Here is an 18819-nt window from a genome sequence, read left to right as displayed (position 1 = left end):
TGGTGTATCAATCATATAGTGGTTTTCTGTGTACCTGAGACTTGCATTGCATTGGGCATCCCTACTGTGTACGATTTTCGCGTCATTAGCGCCTCAAACTCCCTCAAACTAAGCTCGATAGCGAAATAAGTGCCCCTTTTCTCTTAAACGAGCACGGTGACCCCCACTTTTTATTTAATAATTTCAATATCCTCAATAACTGAGAAAAAAATTAGCAGAAATCTGTGGCTACTTTTTTGGCAAATGAAATAAATACTATTAAAGATTGCCAGGATGAGACATAATTTAAAATTAAAATAAAAACGTTCGCAGGCTAAAAAGTTTCAAAAAGAACATGAGCTTTCGGCTGTCGATCTACAGCCCGCCACGGATAAAAATGGAATGCAAAAGGATAAAATGTATGCAAAAACAGGCGAGATAAAAATAAGAAGAAGAACAATAGCAAAGTAAAAATGGGTAAATTAGGTGATCATTGTTTAAAAAGAATACTATACTTTTTACTTTGCTTTTGTTCTTCTTATTATTTTTATCTCGCCCTTTTTGCATATACTTTATCCTTTTGCATTCCATTTTTATCCATCGAAGGCTGTAGATCGACAGCCGAAAGCTAATGTTCTTTTAGAAATTTTTTAGCCAACGAACGTTTTCATTGTAATTTTTAATTATGAAATAAATACTACAGAGGGAGACAAAACGGGCCCAACAGCGCATGTCCAAATTATGGAGGGCTATGTGTACCTTTCACTACTGTATACAGAGTTGCTCATAGTCAATTGTTCCATGAGTGCATACGTATTAAACACAATATAAGGCCCTATGTCAGGTAAAACCCTAAGGAGACCAAATACATCATGGCGGAGAACTCTCGAAATTGAGATGAGACAGGCCTTACATGACCAGAAATGTGGAAGGCGGCAAAAGATCGAAAAATGCAACTTCGTTTTCAGGGCCCTCTCTCTTCCTCGAGAAAACCCAAGGGAGGAAGAGAGAGGACCGTGGGAACAAGGTTAGGAAAGTTGCGAGCTTATGCCTCACAAAGGGTTAAGAGGACGAGTGAGTGATTACCCTGTATAGCATTTATAACTGAGGGCTATAACTGAGCCAGACGTGAGTTACACAGCTACCCATAGACTGCGAGGCTCTTCGTGGGAAAGAAAGTAGGGAAGGAAGAAAGGAAGAAGAGCCTGCCCGCATCACTTAGAGCCCAAGAAACCCCGCAGATGCGACGCGGAGCGAGTTGTCAGAAATCAGTCAATCAGCGTTGGAACACCAAATATATATGGATTGACACCTTGTCCACGCGATCTGTGTCGCGCTAGAGGATACTGGGGTACCGGATGGCGACGACTAATGCAAAATATAATTCGACAAGGGAGAAAACATATGCCAGAAAAACTCAAACGACTATTGTAAAATGTTTCAAAGTCTCACTGAAAATCTTGTCCACAGAAAATGTGTTTTGTCCAGCAAGAAGGGATTTCGGTATATTATTATTATTATCTAAGTTTAAAACAAGGGAATCAATGTAGGACAAAAATCTTATCTGTCACAAAGAGTCCGGCGTAAACCGTGAGCAGGTAGAGAAATTAAAAGACAGAATACCGTAAATCACAACTGCTGCCAAATTTCGGCTGAGCAAAATAGAACTACCTTTCAGGATATTCAGCGATCGTTGCTCGAACACTCTCCCATCCCCACCCCCATCCCCAAACCCCAACCTCACCCCCTCTCCTTCACCATTGAACGCCTGTCACGTAGGCTATATTACGTTCAGACAGGCGCGCAGTCATAATTTACTGGTCTAATCAGCCTATTCTATAACCCTGTCTTGGATGTCACTTCGCCATGAGGGATTTTATTGGAATAGGGGCGCTTGTTAAGAAAGAAACAGCACTCATCTAGGGAACGCGTATTGGAAGAAGGGTGCTAAATTGAATCATTACGGTGGCCTTATTAGATCGAGCACGCTTACGTTTATATCTTTTTATTCTTTACAAGTTAGTCAACTTTGTGAATCAGTCGCTATCCAATCATCTTACAGCAAAGATTCTTTCATGACACTAACAGCCCTCTGACCGCGTTTAGTTTTGCGCCCAGGCTTCGCCTCGCCTTGTTTCGTCAGCGCTAGATACCAGTCAGGATTGAGCATGGACTGATACGAAGTGCACTCGGTCCCACAAGTCTCTTTGAAGACACATTCTGGCCGAGATGAGGAGGTCTGTGGAATTTAAAAAATAAATGACCAAAAACAAAAGAAAGTAATGTAATAGGATTTAGTGGAGCAAGATCAAGACTCAACGAGTATAAGGGAAAAAAAAAACTAGTATCTTCGAACCCCACACTTATCAGTGATATTGTTTTTGAGTCTCTACCCGGTTATTCCAAACACTATTGTCCTCCAGACAATTCAATTCAAAACCAGACAGTTCTTACTTACTGTGGTATATAACTCTCCGTTTGCACTCATTGCAATGTACTTTCCTGCCGCTTTTCCTTTTATCATGACCACACCGGCCTCCACAAACTCCATTACGAGAAAAACTATTGACAAAGAAACACAAGAAATAGCAGCTGCGGCTGGGTCACAAATGTCAGTGTTTCACTGATTCCTGTTTGTATATTATGGAGCAACTGGGACCTGTTGCCTAAGTACAGTGTTAGTTTGGTTCTGAATGGGATGCTAGCGCTGCAGGTTTCTTTTAACAAAGTTACGACAACGACTACTACGCAACATGGCGGCCATACTCTTCCTAATAGGTCGACCGAAACATGCAGCCTTGGTTTACAGCGTACATCTTTGATATTGGACATCCAGGTTATGGTCAGTTGACGCCTATAAAAACAAGTACTGGTTTTTGATTGGATCGCAGGCTCAAGCTAGGTTAACGTCTTAAAACTGTTGGGCATTGGTCGTTGGCGGGAAAGTGAAAAACGTAAATTAATCATCTTAGTCAGTAACATGATGTTTGTCTGGCTAGTTTTCTGATTTTCTGATGACTTCGTGTAGAGCATCGATACACCTTAATATTGTAACTGTATAACAAAGCTACCAAAGGACACGATTGCAGTGTAGACAATTACACACAGGGAACCCAATATTATAACAGGACTACCCAATTTACTTAAGATCGCCTTCCAAGTATTCCATTTTAAAAGAACAGCGCAATGTACGGCGAATGACAAAGAGTGAAAATCATCAACAACGAATTACGATTTTGATGTTTCACCAAATTATTTAAATTAACATTGAAAGCGGAAAACTGGCCGACAATCAATTGGTCAAAAAATTAAGTTCATCACCGTAATTGTGTTTTTCTTTTTCGTGTCTGGCTTCACGTAGACAATGCTATATTTTCAATAACCGTCAGAACTCCTTTTCTTCTAGTTTCAAGACGTAGTACCTGACCTCAGTGAAGTTCACATCAAAAATACATTTTCTTCATTGATACTCGGCCTTTTCGAATGCAAATCTCGATTTCTTGAAACTGAAAACTGCTTAAAGCCATGTAGATTTAAAGAAGTTATACTCCTAACTGACTATTACGCATTTCCTTTAATGTAATTTTAGAGAATATCGCTCTATATGAAGCCGACATCCCTTCCTCGCTTGATGATTTTCTTTAATCTCCTCGCCTGTCTACTTGACAATGTATCAACATCGTAAAGAGAAATTAGAAAATGATCGCTCTCGGAAATAAACGGCTAAAAAATGCTAAGAAAAGGTTTCACTTGAGTTATGGCTGGGTTACAATTCCTAGGCACGAATGTAACACGCAGGCATTCTGTAAGTTATACGTTACATTAAAATTAGCGAAATATATTTCTCTACTCACTGTGAATATCATTTTCGTCCCGGCTTCCCTGTACGTCGTTCTCGTTTACTCTGAGGTAGAAGCCATGACTGCATTTTAAATGCTTCGATGACGACGTGTAGGGAGTGAAATGAACCATGTCGTTTGTTGTTGTTGTTAGTGGATTTGCGATACACTGAAGATATTTTGAGTGTAGTAGTCTAACTTAATTGCACACCTCGATTAATCGTGATTGACGCCTACCAAGTTAAAAGAATTTCGTTTCACTCACCCTTTGCATTTTCTTTTTGTTTGGAACGGCACGTGATTTTATCTTCTACATCGTCTCTTTTGGCCAGCGGTAGCTTATTGAAGAACTATCTTGCATCCTTGTTGGTACCAAACTTACACTGACGTGCTTAGCATTTGAGACGCCGTCTTAGACCTCGACAGTGAGAATTCCCTGGTGCCGAGACGGGATATGCCTTTTGCCTCTGTTTCAAAATGAGCTGCTCTTTGCCTCTGTTTCAAAATGAGGCTCGGCGCAAAAACTATGGCTATAGTCTATGAGCCCTCGACAACAACTCTTTATATGACAACAGGGCACGATCGCACACACGACATTTTGAAAGGGAAATTTTTCCTTAAACGATACCTAAGAAAAAAAATTTCCTGACCGCTCATGAAGTATAATCATGAGCGAAAGTCAACTGGCTGGGCCTCGTCGACAAGGAGCTCATAGAAAACCTAGGGACATTGTCCAATTATTAACGCTTACTGATGGCCTTTGTGTATCATCAAATATTTTCTTATATGTAAGTTATCGGTGGAGGTGGCTACCTTGAGACGTGGGTATTTCCTTTTAGTGTCTCGCTTTACAAACGTAGCCCTATTTTTGAATAAAAGTCGAAGTTTCCTTCCTTTAAGTTTTAAGGCGACAATTACATGTAAAGGACTTGTCATTGTAATTTCATATTGGGCTTCTTCTACATGCTATGAAAGCCTCGTTTTTGAAACTGAAAAATGCGTGAGTAATGGGAAAAGGAAGTATATGAATTTTACAAAAAAAAAAATAAAGAACCTTTTCAGCAAATAAGTAAAATCAGGCAGGGTTTGCAAAGTTTCAAATACCGTTGCAAATAACTAAATATATTCTTTACCCCGTTCTTAATAATTGGAAGGTGGAAGTCATTGTTGGAAAGGAAAAACTTTCAGTCTCGTTTCAAAAACGAGGCCAAATTTGTCTCAAAATAAACATGGCACACCTTAATATAATATTTGTATATTTTATTTTAGAAACGAATATTCAACCCGCGTTCACGTTACGCAAGAGCGGAAATTCACTTTAACACAAGGAATGAATTCGATTTCCATTCAGCTTTCAAAATATAGTTTTTGCCAAGGCATTATATTCTCTTGCTTTCACTCAGAACAATGCGGAGAAATGCGAAATTTATTGCGCAATAAGATTCGTACTTCCATGACTGTCTTTACTTTAATCCACTTCTATCGTTCTCACGATTTATCATCTTCCCTTGCTAAAGGATTTTTGCATTTGTCACGTGCCGTTCTACAGATTAAATCAAACCCTCTTATAATATAATAATACCTTAGAACTTCTTCAAATATCAAGGGTGGATCTAGGGGGAGGGTGCAAGGGGTGAACAATTCCCCTTTCCCCCCCCCCACCCGTCTGAGATGAAGACCCCTTCCTATTCGCTTTTAAAATTTGTTGACCTCATTAGTCAGTTACGCCATTCCCAATTAGTGACGCACCCCTCCTAAGAAAAATTCTGGATCCGCCCATGAATATCATCTCTTTTACTTATACTCTAGACCAACTAAAATAAAGTTATTGCGCTATTAGCATTATCAAATGCACCAAGAATTCAGTATCCAGCGGAAAATCCATTAACAGATTAAACTCTTCTTGATAAAAATTCCACGGCTCTCTGGCCGGACGCAGTTTTGGACCCAGGCTTTGCTCTGCCATCGTTTGTCAGTGCAAGAAACCAGCCTGCGTGAGGCTTAGACTCAAATGAACTGTAGCCATTCGTGTTATGACGTTCTTTAAAAAAACAATCTTCCACCAAGGAGCTCTGTTGAAAGTTAAGGACATAGGTTAAGGTAAATGATCTAGATTCGATCGAGCGAGAGAGCGAGCACGCGAGTGAGTGAGTGAGGGAAGAAACGAAGGAAAGGAAGCTGGGTGACTGCGAGCGCATGCATCAGTTCGCGCGCGTTGCGTGCGTGTATGACTAAATCCTCATTGGCATTAATCATTGACATCATTGATACTTACGTAGGTCAAGAGGTTTCCTTTACTGTCCATCCCGATATATCTATTAGATACTTCTCCTCGTAACACAATTTCCCCTGGCGCAACAGATATCATTTCAAGGGTGGCTGCAAATCAATTTTAGAATAAAGATTTCTCTGTCAACGGCTCTGGCAAAACGAAGTCACAGATAAATGTAAGTTGGCAAATTTGGGTGTACTTCAGCGTGACCCCGTTTGGCAGCTTATGTGTGTACATCTTTGCTAGCTTTCCAATGCAACCAGATCTTAAAGTTTATCTTGATCCTTACTTCAAAGCGCTGTCAGACAAGGAAACTCTTCTCAAAATTCTTTTGCGATACAATTAAGTTGCCAAAGAAATTGCTTAGCGTGTTGAAAACACCCTTAAAAAAAAGAGAACATTCATGAAACATGCAGCAAGCGCTATAAGCCCAAATCTTAGCACGGAAATCTTTGGAACTGCTTATGCGCGGTGTTTTCTTATAAAATTTGTATTTATTATATAAAAATATAAAACAAGTAGAATCCATGATATGTTGCTGTGCGTCTGTTCAGTAATAGATCACAGATGACGTCAAATGTGGTAAGGAGATCAGTGCACAAGCGGCCAAATCCGTCGATCCGAAAAACTATTCACGCCCCTCAATTCACCTCTCGCAAGATATCAAGATATAGATCAAGGTCTGATAGCCGGTGTTAGGCAAACCGAAGCACTTGCGTTAGCCTTTTTTTTTTTTTCCTTTTGGTTGTTTTTCTTTTAAAGGGGGAAAGTAAAAAAATTGCTAAATACCTAGGAAAAGAATTTGACGACAGACATTACCTCACTTTCTGGCTAAGGCCCTGTAGGGCAGCCCGTTTGTAGCAGTAAGCCAGACATAACAGCGTTTTGAAGTCACTTAACATTACAGTCAATCACTGATTTTTTTTTTTTTTTTTTTTTTTTATATGAACTAATTCAAAACTTCTCGTCAAACCACTTGTCTGCAAAATTGTTTTGCCGCGCTTAGCAATCGAAGTTTACCAAAATAACGTAATTGCTATCAGACTATATTGCAAATGACAAACACATATGTTTAAGTTTGAAAAAAAAATTATTTGATGCTTAATATTTTCACCGTTGCAACAACGCGACTTTAACTTGTCTTGCAAGATTGTCACGTGACTCTCTCAGAACCGGTGTGATCTTTTCCAGTCCAAAAGACGGCCGAGATGTAAACTAATTAAGGATCAATGTGGCCTTACACAAACTGGTATACCTGTTGAAAGCGTTTTCACCTAATTAAGATAAACCTTCCAAGTCATCATAATTCTCCACGAATTCTTAAGGACTTTATGAAGAGAGAACTCCTTTCCCCTGGTTATTTACGTCGAATCTTCGACACAAGTTGTGAACAATACAAACCGGCAAGCATAAAATGATCCAAAATTAAAACTTTAAAACCATGAAGTCGGGCTAATTTGTTTATCCTGGTTTAAGCTCTGATCTTTCATTAGCGAACTTAGTAGGAAAAATTGCACTCGTTGTTTAAGACCTGTTGGTTTACAGTTTGTACGATACATGTGTGTGTAGTGAACAGAAGAATTAAACTTACTATAAACATCACCGATTCGTTGTTGACTCCCCTCAACTGTGTCATCTGTTACTCGCAAAAAGAACCCGTGACGGGAGATCAATTGCGTCTTTCGGGAGACGTTTGTTGTAGGCTGAAGAGAAGTCATGGCCGGCGCTGCGATCTGTACACAGTTTCAGGCAGGGCCTTTCACTTTCAAGGGTGAATATGCAAAGTTTATTGGTGCAAACCTAACAGATTCCTCTTAGCCGTCAAAGCTGCCCAATTCATTTTCTGTGCATTACTTCAATCACCAAAATAAAAACCCAGGCGCCTTCCCACGAAATTGTTTTAACCAGTATGTCTACAACCGTTTGCTGTAACCTTTAGTGGAAATTACAGTACCTTGGAAAACAATTAAGAGCTTTTCCTGCGTTGTCTGAGATAAAAGCTTTTCTTTTGATGCTTTATTTAAGGGTGGTTAATTTGCATGTTGCATCAGTTGATCAGTCATGCGTGCGAGTATTGGGACGGTGGAATTTTAATTAGATGTAAAAATAGTTCACAGATGACTGTGACTTTAAGAGGACACTTACTGTATCGTACATGAGTTGATATCGATGACATTACACTGATTTGCATGAGACTTCAGACTTGACAAGCGGTTTGAGCGATAAGTTAGGAATGTGCGAATCTGACGCTCTCCAGAGGCCGTGTGACGTCATAAAAGCATTATGTCAAGCGTTAGCAGGATGGGAGTGCCTGGGTAATAGTACTTCGTCACAGCTTTGCCTTTGGGTCTCTTTCTTTCTGAAATCTCTGTTAAAAATGGCTAGCTCCGTGAGCGGGCAAGATGAACCAAATACTGTGATGTGATTGGCTATCCTAGCGGGCAAGATGGCACTATTTGACCCGCTCGGAATTTTCGCTCTCTCCCGCAAGAAAAATTTCCCCGAAATCCATATAATAAATCCCTTATTGACCAGGCATGTTAAAAAAATGTAAAGTGTAATGTAAATCTTTTTATAGTGGCCATGCACTTAGCTATACAAGCACTAAGCTTAGCTAGTTTACAGGCATGCCAGTAAAACAAAGGAAACAAATATTTCAAATAAAGGTAACATAGTTAAAAATCCCAACTGGCAGGAGGCAGACCAGTTGGCTATTTAGGTCAAGATGGCAAAGTGCGTTCGTTTGTTGCAAGTTTACCTCGACTCCGTGTCGGTCTATAAACATGAATGTCCAGCCATCTTGACCTCACGCTTGGTCAATAACCCATATTTATCAGTTAAATTTTCGGCGATTTCTCGGCTATCGGTTAAAACTTCTCAGTTATCACGAATTTCTGCAGATCTCAGATCTTTGCCATCAGTAATTTAAAAGTTTGACTAATTCTCAGTTATCAGCTGAGCCCCGTTATCCCCTCATACGCGCATGCGCACATTCCCCGATAGCGATCATGGCAAGTAACGGGAAAGTTGCGCGAATGGAGGTTTGGAAAGTGCTGAGCACAGCGTCGAAATTGAAAACCGTCAAGAAGAGACAAATACAGGGAGCGGAAAAAGAACAAAGCATCAAATAAAAATGCGCAGAAAACATTCGGTCCATTAAGCGTCTTAGTCTCTCTATGTTATTTTAGCAGAGTGGATCACTTAATTTAATTTGATCCTCTGTACCCTGCTGAATTGATGGTTCTGAAACCAGTTGTCTCTGTTTGTTTGTTTCCTGTTTAGACTGGAACTTGTCACGTTTTGATCATCGGAAGGACTTAGTTTAATCACACTAGATTGTCTGGATTATTCTATTTCGAATTAATTACCAAGACCGGGTTAGGATTAGCGAGAATTTTGATTTCAGTTTTGTAGTTTTTCGCTGAGGTTTCCTGTTCATGGATTGTCTAGATTAAAGGAGCTACGTCACGGTTTGTGCATCTTGAAAAGTTTAACCTAAAATTTTTCAAGTTCGTCGTTTGTAATCCGTGTCAATCTTGTCTTTCCTTAACTATCCTTGTCCACTTATGGTTTACTATTATTTCTTATGTCTTTTTTCACCTTAGTAAACTAGTATTTTCAGGTTTCATTCAATTTAAAGGTAATTTTGTACGTGCCCAAAATAACACAAAATACCATGACTGAAATCCTTTAAGGGAAGCTTTTTCGAGTTAATTATCAGGGCAGGGTCGTTCAAAGCCCGGTTAAGCTAACCCAGGATTAGCGAAAATTTTAATTTCAGTTTTGCAACTGTTTTGCAACTTGTCGCTGACGTTGTCTGTTCATATTGTTTGCCCTTCAGTTTTGAATTGGAATAATCTCAATCTATACAAAGCATAAGCAGTGAAAAACATTTTTATACAAAAAAAGATTAATACATACTTCGGTTAACTTTTAATCCTGGGTTAACGTTTAATAGCTGGCTTTCGAAGCCGTTTCTTCTATAAAGTAGTTAGGACTGGGAAGACGGTGTGAGTGAAATTTGATAAAAGTAAATGAAGAAAGCAGTAATTTATAATCAAACGGCGATCTACAGTTTTGCCATCTTATTTTAAAACTAAAAAGTAATGTGAACAAAACTGTTTGACACCATTTTTTTGCTTCCCTCTTCAGTCAGGAAGCAATGTCTTAGCACTTCATTGACGGCCGAAGCTTAAACTAAGAACCCAGTGATATGGTCTCAGGCAGGGGAGATCAACTTCAGCCTCTCTCTGAGGCAACTGCAGTATCGAGAGTTTATATGTGAAAGCGTAGTCCCTGTAGGCCGAGTCAAAGTTGACCCCGCATGATTATTCATAACGCTTATTGAACAATTAAATGTGCAAATATCCCTCTTTCTTTGAGTTTCCCTCGGTCATTCGATCACAGTGGGTTTTGTCGAGTTAATTTTCACTTCTTTGATACGAATTTCTGCTTTAAATCCTAAATCTAGGCATTACCTGACACTCGCCACGCCAGGAGTTGTCCCGGTTAGGCGAGTCAAAGCGTTTATATGAAGAAAAGTTGTCCCGCTTGTCAGGGCTACCCTACCTGCCGAGACGAGACAACTCGTCCATCCTCTTGTAAACGGTTGGTTGAATTTTGCAAAGAAATGAGCTAAAAGTTACCTCTGCCAGGTTAACTCGGGAAGAGGGTTGTCTCGGGTATCCGAGACCATATAAATGGGGCCTGAGGAAGTAACGTAATTTTTCGTTTCAGAAAAGAAAGCCACGCTAGTTTTAGTTCTGGGTGTTGAAGCGAAACAATAAATATTGAATATTGCTTTTATATCATAAAGGAAAATGGAGTATTGCTTCAAGATCGTGCGTTAAGGATTGAATATATAAATGTACTTCGTTTTTCTACTCAGAAACAAAGAATGTCTGTCAATGCAAAACAAACCAAGACGACATAAGCTAACACGAAATACAGGTCATTCATGAACTTCTAATTCGGAAAATCACTTGTTGCGTTCGACAGAACGTAGTTCTAATCGCGTAATGCATGAAAATTCGAGATCTGTGTATGCACCTATCTGGGGACACTAATTTGGCCCCCACCCCCCACCCAAAAAAAAAGTTTTTCAGGGCAAATGACGTCATCTCTTTGTTCATCCATGTACTTTCTTTCGAATGTTGCGCAATATTGTGTACTTTCGAGTGTCGAGGCAGCTTATTGTAGACTGTAGTGGATACTGAAGTTGGTTATTTTTAAGTTCGAAGTCAGTGTTAATGGCATTTGAAAACCTTGCAGACATGTCTTCACGAAAAGTGTAAGACTTTTCGAGGCAGCTTATTGAAGACTGCAGCGGATAAGTTATTTATTTAAAGTTCGAAGTCAGTGTTAATGGCATTTACAAACCTTGCAGACAAAGTCTTCACGAAATGTGTACGACTTTACGTACGAACAGAAAGATGCAGTTTGGCTGCGTGTTGTGTACCCTCTTCTCTTCGACAAAAACCAACGCTGCTTTCTGCTGAATAAATCAAAGGAGGAAATGTGTAGTTTCAGTCTCTCGCCTAGATTTCTGTGCACAAAATGTGTAACATAAACCCAACGCGCAACAAAAGTGTTTAAACAGAAGAAAACTTTCAACTTCCACAGGATTGCTTTGATACACAAACATGTCCTCCGTTTCATTGTTTCGGAAGTGAAAATGCCCTGAAGCTGTTACCCCAAAGCCAAGGCGATTCAAAGTCGTGTTCGTAAACAAAATAATTGCCCTAGTTTTGGTAATAAAAGCGCGTCGTCTCGCATACCGACGGAACAAACATGATTGGCGTCGATTTACACGGTCAGTATAAAACACGCTCTGGGGACTGCTGACTGCTGACTGCTGACTGCGGACTGCGGACTGCGGACTGCGGACTGCAGACTACGAACTACGGACTGGGTATAAAACATGAACTTAGGTATAAAACGCGGACTAAACATTACGGACTAGGCATAAAACGCCGACTCAGGTATAACAGGATTCAGGTCTTAACAATTTACCGGTAGCCATTTATACACCTGAGCGAAGAGAGGCCTCGTGAGAGTGAAGAGTCTTGCCCTGGAAAAACACAATGACCCCAAGCAGGGCTCGAACCAGGACCGCTCGATCCGAGTCCAGCGCACTAGTGCTTCTCGTCACCTTTCTATACTCAACCCGTTATCACTAAAACATAACTGAACGTTTCTCTTTAATATTTATTGTTTCTCTAGGCAATCTTGGAGTGCCAATGATCTACTTTCTACTTTGTCACGTGAATCTATACTATAAACCAATTCAATTCACTAAACTCCTGGAGCTGAAAGCTCGAAGCACAAAAATCACATTTTACATAAATCAGCCTTAGTAGCTTTAAGTATCACAGTAACACACGATGTGCCCGGAAGATAACAGTCATCCGTGAATATTCCTGTTAATTCTTAGCAAATTCAAATTCTAAAACTGTTTCAGACAATTTTACAAAAAATGTTTAAAAGGCGACACCTTTTCCAGAGTTTCGGTTTATAAAAATCATATAAATTTATTCATGGGTAAAGGTCCTGGGCGACCTTGACGATCGTTAAATGAATTGATCAGTCTTTCGATCAATTTACTTGGACACGTTCCTGCTCAAGTTTTACTTGTACTACAGAGTTAATTGGAGACCCCTACAAAAATTAAATAGGCTAAGTTTTAGGACATATTCACAGGTTAACTTTTTGAAGATATAAAATACCATACTGTTTCAAAATTTCTTTTCAAAAACTAATTATATTCTGTTTTTCATTTGGAGTAACATAATTGCCTTTTACATTGTCACATGTAGGTCTTTTATGAAAATGTTCGACCTTTCCGAAGCACTGAGTGTAAACTTAAATTCTTAGCGACAGCTACACTATACAATAAATTCTCAAACTGAAAAGTATTAATACTTTGCGTGAAAAATATATTATCAAAGCGCCCGTCTTTTGGAATGTTTTGCAAGGACTTTGTGTAGCACTGGAAGCTGAAACGGACTATTTGTCAAATTAAAAAATTGGGAAACGTAAAACTTTAAGCTACTTCTGAAAGATAACATCTCAGCATTCCAAGAGGTTATACAGTGGAATCCCGTTACTATCACTACAACTACATCATAATATTGTGGTCGAATTCAAGAGATTCTTTGAAGAAAATTACAGGAAAATGACTGACTAAGCATTTTCTTCTGGTCAAAAAAAGTGCCCGTAATAATGAGTTGATCGCACTGACGGAGTGGTCTTGAGGCGGGCTTCAACTGACGTTGATGTTAGAAGATACGCTTTTAAACTTATTTCCTAGTTGTATAATACCTGTGCTACACAATGTACATGTTAAAATAACATGAAGTTCTTCAAATGCAGTCTTTCCTTCAGTTTTAAGAAGTTGCAACATTTCATTGTTTCCTCAGGAGTTTCTTGAGTCATGTATCGCCACAGTGAAGCGGTCTAGCCTTGTTAACCTGTGAGAGAGGACAGTGTATGTAACAAATAAACGAGTGGTAGAAAATGTCACTGACAAGATAGCTTTGCCACTGACGAGTGTACATAAAGAAAGATTTCACTGAGACGAATAACTTGTTGACAGTCCAAACCAAACCAAAACTTCTTAACAATAATAAGGAAAAAGATACTAGCCATCAGAAGCGCTACTATTCACATAGGATTGGCACCAAATCGTTGATTCAGGGATTTGCTTGTAAAACGAGTGTTATCCCTAGATCGTTGAACTTTGCTTCCAGTTCAAGAAAAACTATGAAAAATGTTGATAACAGGGGCCAGTTGATCAATGGGCAGATAACGCTATCCACCGTTTAAATCACTATCCAGTGGATAACTGTTGTTTATGTTTGTATTTTCTGATGACAATTAAAATAATCGTCTTCGTATATAGAGAAAGTACATTGGACTTGTTTTCGTTCCTCTGATAAACGTTTACGCACATTGGCGCCGGAAAACTAAGCGCCTCACATCTTCCACATAAATGTCCTTTCCACGACAAGACTTCTCCCACGTATGAAATTTATAACTTCTTTCCAGGAGTGGTGTAAATTATTTCCGGTTAACCTCTACATGCGATTACCCTTAAATGTCTTGTGTAAAATGAATTGATATTGGACCTTAAGAGCAAACTACGCCACCATTGAAAGTCTTACCATGAACTATTCGCCACATTTTTTGAACAAGAGCTTCGCACTGCTTCTCCCAGCTGAAAGTATCTTCGTAACTTGTTCGCAGTCTTTGAATCTCTTGCAGCCGCTCTGCTCGGTCTTTCAGACGGACGGCTGTGATTGCCTTGGCCCACTCTTTAGGCTCGGCTGACTCCACCACAAATGGCTTGCCTAATGGTAACGAACGCAGTGCATCTCCAAAACCCGAGTTTCCACTTACAAGAATGGGAAGACCAGCAGACAAGGCTTCCAGCGCAGTCAGTCCAAAACCCTCCGTCCTGGACGGCATGATAGCAAGGTCGACCTCGCAAAACAACTCCTTCAATCTCTCCTTGCTTTGCACAAATTTCCTGACGACCAGTTGATCTTTAGAGATTCCACAGTGCAGCAAGTTGTCCGCGACGTCCTCCTCTTTTCCATCTGGTGCGCCCACAAATATCAAACGGTATGAGTTATCCTTCAGTTCAACTATTGCTTTAGCAGCAATGTCATATCCTTTGAGACTGAAGTCTTCTTGATCACCGCGGCCAAAGGTCAGCACCCTAAAGTTCTTGCTCTCCTCAGTGGTTTTCCTTGGGACTGAAAATTCTCTGAAAATACCAGGAGTCAGCTGAATGACATCTTGTTGTTCTTTGCAAGATCCCAGGTAAGCAGTGTAGGCGTCCTTCAACTTGGGTCCAACAGCTACAACAAGATTTGCTAACTTGCACAAGTCTACCTCTGTTCTGTGCTTCTCTTCACCTTTGGAAATCGCCTTTGAATAGTTCTTATACATTCCCAGTTCTTCAGGTGCAGTATGCACTACCTGGACCCACTTACAACTGTGGGATTTTTTAATGACCTGGACTTGTTTACCAAGCTTCGCTCCATGACCCAGAACGAAGTCAATGGCAAGGTCTTCTGGTGGGACAATCAAACATTCAAGGGAGTCGTAGCCCACGAGTCTCTCTGCTTCTCTAATGGCAATGTTGTGGCTCGTAGCGTCTATCCTTTCTTCCTCAGAGCAGGCTGACGGCGGGACCAATAGAGTGACTTCTACTGCCGTGTGTTCTGCCAGCTGGAAGGCAAGCTTTCTGTTTACGGTTGACAAGCCTCCTTTTTTCGACCTCCACTCACTGCCTAAGAGAGTTACTTTTAAAACTCTCTCGGACGTCCCTGGATTATCTTGTGCTGGCTCGCCCTGAGATGTTCCGGCCACAGAGGAAAGACATAAATCCTGCAAGAAAATGAAAACGTCTTAACAAAAATTTATCGTAGCCAATAGTCTCGGTATATATTGTAAGCGGACATGAAATGCACTTATCTTGCAATGTAAGTATGCATCACTTTTTTTTCAACTTGGTTTATTGGGCTGCGCGTCACGAAAACCAAAGCGAACACAAGGTAAAAGTTAACTGCGGAGTTTTCACCGATGGTTTTATCCGTAGCTTACCAGATGTGAAGAAGACAGGGAAATCCTATGACCGTTGATGGCGGTCTTAACAGATCTATAGCTGTTTGAATAACTGTCACATTCTTCCTTTCGAATGCTGCGCTAATGGCAAGTAATGTTGACGACTATTAAGGACGGTGCCCACTCATAGCAAAGGTTTTTGCGCCAGGTTAAGACCACGCGGAAAAAGTAGATCTTTGCAAGGGCTATTGGAAACCACAAAGAAAAATTGGGGTAGCCACGCATTTTTTTTTTTTCGAGATAATTAGCCTTGAATCTCAACAAAAATGCTGACATCAGCATTTTCCTGAAAAAAGAACGAAAGGATACTTCTTCACAGATTTCCATAGAATTCGCCTTTACATACAGAAAAGCAAACACATTTAAAAAAATCTTTAAACTACATGGCAAATGGTAACAAAAAAACATTTTTGATATGTTTTTAATAACAAAATCGTTGCAAAAGCGCTTTTAGCGTGTCTGACAGCCCCCCTCTGGTTCAGCTAAAATACAGTCTAAATACCTTTTGCTCACAACCAGAAACTAATCACGTGTTGAACAGACTTGCCACTTCCATTTTACAACATAAAATGTAAGGGTAACCACGCGTTTTTTAAAGTGTTTTGAAAACTTTTACGGTGCCCGTTACATTTTCTTCCTGTCACCTCCTCAGTAAGTAAGACATTTGCGTATCTCGCACTTGCTTTGCGCGCGCACTACGCCATCTGCAGGTACATGTTTACAGTTGAATTTCAGTATAATTTTCGACAGATAACAGCTAGGTTTTCCGCTGGAAGACGTAAACACTTAGTGGTTAGCGATATGCTGCTATTCTGGTGTTCCTGGTTTAAGTACAGGTTCATCAAACTAGACTTGGTCAGAGCAGGAAAATTTTGCTTTCATTTTAGGCGTGTACGTGATAGCGTAGTTGATTGCGTCGATGTCAGCCCCAACGCGCGCGTGGAGCTAAACTATGGCTTGCGTGATGCGCAGAACGTGTGCGCACTAAGAAAAGTAGGCACCGTCCTTAAACAATTATTCCACGAACGCGCGTTGGATATGAGATATTAGGCTGATTTAGGAACACGACGGGAACGTCAGATGACGACTGCAGGTCGCGCGAAATAACCTGGATTCTGTTCTAATTTGACTGTGTTTGGGTATTTGTACTGCGCACGACGTGGTAAAGTTACGTTCCCGTTCTCTTGCTAAATCAGCGTATTAGCCACGAGGCGCGTAGCGCCAAGTTGGCTATAATCGTCCCATATCCAGCAAGCGCGCGTGGAATAATTGATTTATTAGAAACGCCACCAAAATATAGAAAGCTTAAGTAAAATAAAAAACGCCCAAAAAATCACGCGTACGCTTACCGTATTTGTAGAGCATGGTATAATAGCTTATAACTCATGATGGCGAAGCCAATAAAAACTCTCGAATTGAATTATCCAACGATCCAGTTTTTAATAATACCTGAATAGGTAGATAATACCTTTTGCGTTTAATTTGTAACACTCATGCTTACCTACGATGTCAACCACTGGTGTTATTACTTGTGAAATACATTGATTCTTATTCATAAATCATACCTGGCTTGTTCTTTGCGGGTACCACTTTTCCAAACCACGAACTGTGAGTACTTTGCCACTGACGCTTTTCATGCAGATCAAACGTCCTCCTTGTTTTATTTCAAGGAGGTGCAAACAATCTTCGTGTGTGCACAAGGTTTGGCTGTGGTTTGCACAAACTTGACGTCCCTGCAGACAGTAGGGGCATGCAACACAGAACTCGTACCGCAGATTACCAAGGTACTGAAACTGCTTCAACAAATCTTGTAAAGTGTCTTCCACAAACGACCGCACACTTCTTGCTGTTTCTGGCGATGTCGAAACTGGAACTGCTTCCTCTTCAGCTCTTTGCTTGAGGGAAATCTTGATGAACTTCTTTTTGCAAATCAGAATCATATCATGTATTATTTGCCGACCAACAACAAACCAAGCTCCATCTCGGTACAGGTTTGGGGGTTGTACGGATCCAATCTTGGAACACCAAGATATCGATCTTGAAACAAACTGAGAGAAGAATCCATGCGGAACAAAACCATCCACAAAATGAAGATACAACGGGCAAGGGTCGGTGGGCGATGGCTCCAGCTTACCAAGGTCTTCAGGTGGCGACTTAAGCTGAGCGGGTACAAAGTACTTCACATTACTTGGCGAAGCTGAGAACTTGGCGATCAAACCAAATCGCTCCATCATGTCTAAGATGTCTTCCTTGACAAGGCCTTGCTGAATGAATTTGGAAAAGACATGATCGACAAGTTCCATGCTCAGGACACCGCTTGTCTCTACCTCCAGCCAGTACTTAGATTCTACGGGATCCTACCAACAAACAAAACACACTTACGTTTAATTATTTTTTGCCGAAGCAAAGGAGATTTGTGAAAACAACGTTCAACATGTCCCGAACATGTGACAAGAGAAAATCTGAGTCCCCGACGGGATTTGAACCCATTACCTCCCATATATCAGCTGAGTGCTGTAACCACTGACCTATGGAGAAACTCATGGTTAGCGAGGCCAGAATTATACTACAATGCTAAGGGATTATTTTTCAGTCTAACCCTGCTGGACCTTGCGTTCTTTAATTTGTCTCATGTATGTTCACTTCCATCGGTAAAAGAGAAAAGAAACAGAAAACGCCTCTCCTAAAGAGTTTTGTCACTGAGGTATGATGTATCTTAAGACTTCAGCCCGCATTTTACAAGTCCGTCTTTCACAATCTTCCTTAATCTTGCTAAATTTAACTATCCCGGCAGCTTTTTGGTTTTACCAAATTTTAAGCTATTACTTTCAGACTTTATTTGAACGTAGTTTCAATCTATGGTAAATAGCCACTTTAGTAACTCACACCCCTAATGCGCTTGCCTTCGCCCAGAGGAATAGATCTCATTTAAAAGCTGTCCTCAATAAAAATATACGTAGGTCCATATGACCAAGAGTTTGCTTGGGGAATACTCTAGGCGTTTCGTATAGAAGATACGCTTTTTAAGAGCTAAGCATAACGTCTTCGTACCGCTTTGTTGAAGGGTGGTATGGTTATCAGCATCTTGAATAGCTCAAT

General features: G+C 40.3%; 4 protein-coding genes and 1 pseudogene across 4 annotated transcripts in view; all 5 read right to left on the bottom strand.

Annotated features, from left to right (window-relative positions):
• The window catches only part of LOC145495923 (RAD52 motif-containing protein 1-like), a 7194-nt pseudogene extending 7036 nt beyond the window's left edge, over window positions 1-158 (bottom strand).
• LOC145495655 (ras-related protein Rab-5C-like) overlaps window positions 1-18819 on the bottom strand; it is a 59291-nt gene that overhangs the window by 22881 nt on the left and 17591 nt on the right. The window lies entirely within an intron of this gene.
• On the bottom strand, window positions 2036-3951 carry LOC145495656 (fibroblast growth factor 2-like). The gene is made up of 3 exons (XM_081475280.1): window positions 3834-3951; window positions 2438-2541; window positions 2036-2218 (listed from the first exon to the last, which is right to left on the bottom strand). Exons 1-3 carry the CDS (start codon window positions 3949-3951, stop codon window positions 2036-2038), a joined length of 405 nt encoding a protein of 134 aa, XP_081331406.1.
• On the bottom strand, window positions 5711-8124 carry LOC145495936 (fibroblast growth factor 1-like). Its single transcript, XM_081475536.1, has 3 exons — window positions 7682-8124; window positions 6094-6197; window positions 5711-5890 (listed from the first exon to the last, which is right to left on the bottom strand). Exons 1-3 carry the CDS (start codon window positions 7806-7808, stop codon window positions 5711-5713), a joined length of 411 nt encoding a protein of 136 aa, XP_081331662.1. The 5' UTR covers window positions 7809-8124.
• On the bottom strand, window positions 11092-15141 carry LOC145495921 (D-inositol 3-phosphate glycosyltransferase-like). Its single transcript, XM_081475521.1, has 2 exons — window positions 14253-15141; window positions 11092-13559 (listed from the first exon to the last, which is right to left on the bottom strand). The coding sequence occupies exons 1-2, from the start codon at window positions 15040-15042 to the stop codon at window positions 13555-13557; spliced, it is 795 nt and encodes a 264-aa protein (XP_081331647.1). The 5' UTR covers window positions 15043-15141; the 3' UTR covers window positions 11092-13554.

The sequence above is a fragment of the Orbicella franksi genome, chromosome 8 (genome assembly GCF_964199315.1).
Source record: "Orbicella franksi chromosome 8, jaOrbFran1.1, whole genome shotgun sequence".
Taxonomy (NCBI): Eukaryota; Metazoa; Cnidaria; class Anthozoa; order Scleractinia; family Merulinidae; genus Orbicella; species Orbicella franksi.
The sequence above is the reverse complement of the archived record's forward strand: the minus strand, read 5'-3'. Positions and strand labels throughout refer to the sequence as shown.

What these genes read in the sequence shown, in the direction of transcription:
- LOC145495936 (XM_081475536.1), bottom strand. Translation starts at nt 7,808, where the DNA reads ATGACTTCTCTTCAGCCTACAACAAACGTCTCCCGAAAGACGCAATTG. An exon ending in ACGAATCGGTGATGTTTATA is followed by an intron (nt 6,198 to 7,681) that starts GTAAGTTTAATT and finishes ATTGATTTGCAG; the next exon opens with CCACCCTTGAAATGATATCT. An exon ending in AAGGAAACCTCTTGACCTAC is followed by an intron (nt 5,891 to 6,093) that starts GTAAGTATCAAT and finishes AACTTTCAACAG; the next exon opens with AGCTCCTTGGTGGAAGATTG.
- LOC145495656 (XM_081475280.1), bottom strand. Translation starts at nt 3,951, where the DNA reads ATGGTTCATTTCACTCCCTACACGTCGTCATCGAAGCATTTAAAATGC. An exon ending in GGACGAAAATGATATTCACA is followed by an intron (nt 2,542 to 3,833) that starts GTGAGTAGAGAA and finishes CTTTGTCAATAG; the next exon opens with TTTTTCTCGTAATGGAGTTT. An exon ending in ACGGAGAGTTATATACCACA is followed by an intron (nt 2,219 to 2,437) that starts GTAAGTAAGAAC and finishes TAAATTCCACAG; the next exon opens with ACCTCCTCATCTCGGCCAGA.
- LOC145495921 (XM_081475521.1), bottom strand. Translation starts at nt 15,042, where the DNA reads ATGTATAAGAACTATTCAAAGGCGATTTCCAAAGGTGAAGAGAAGCAC.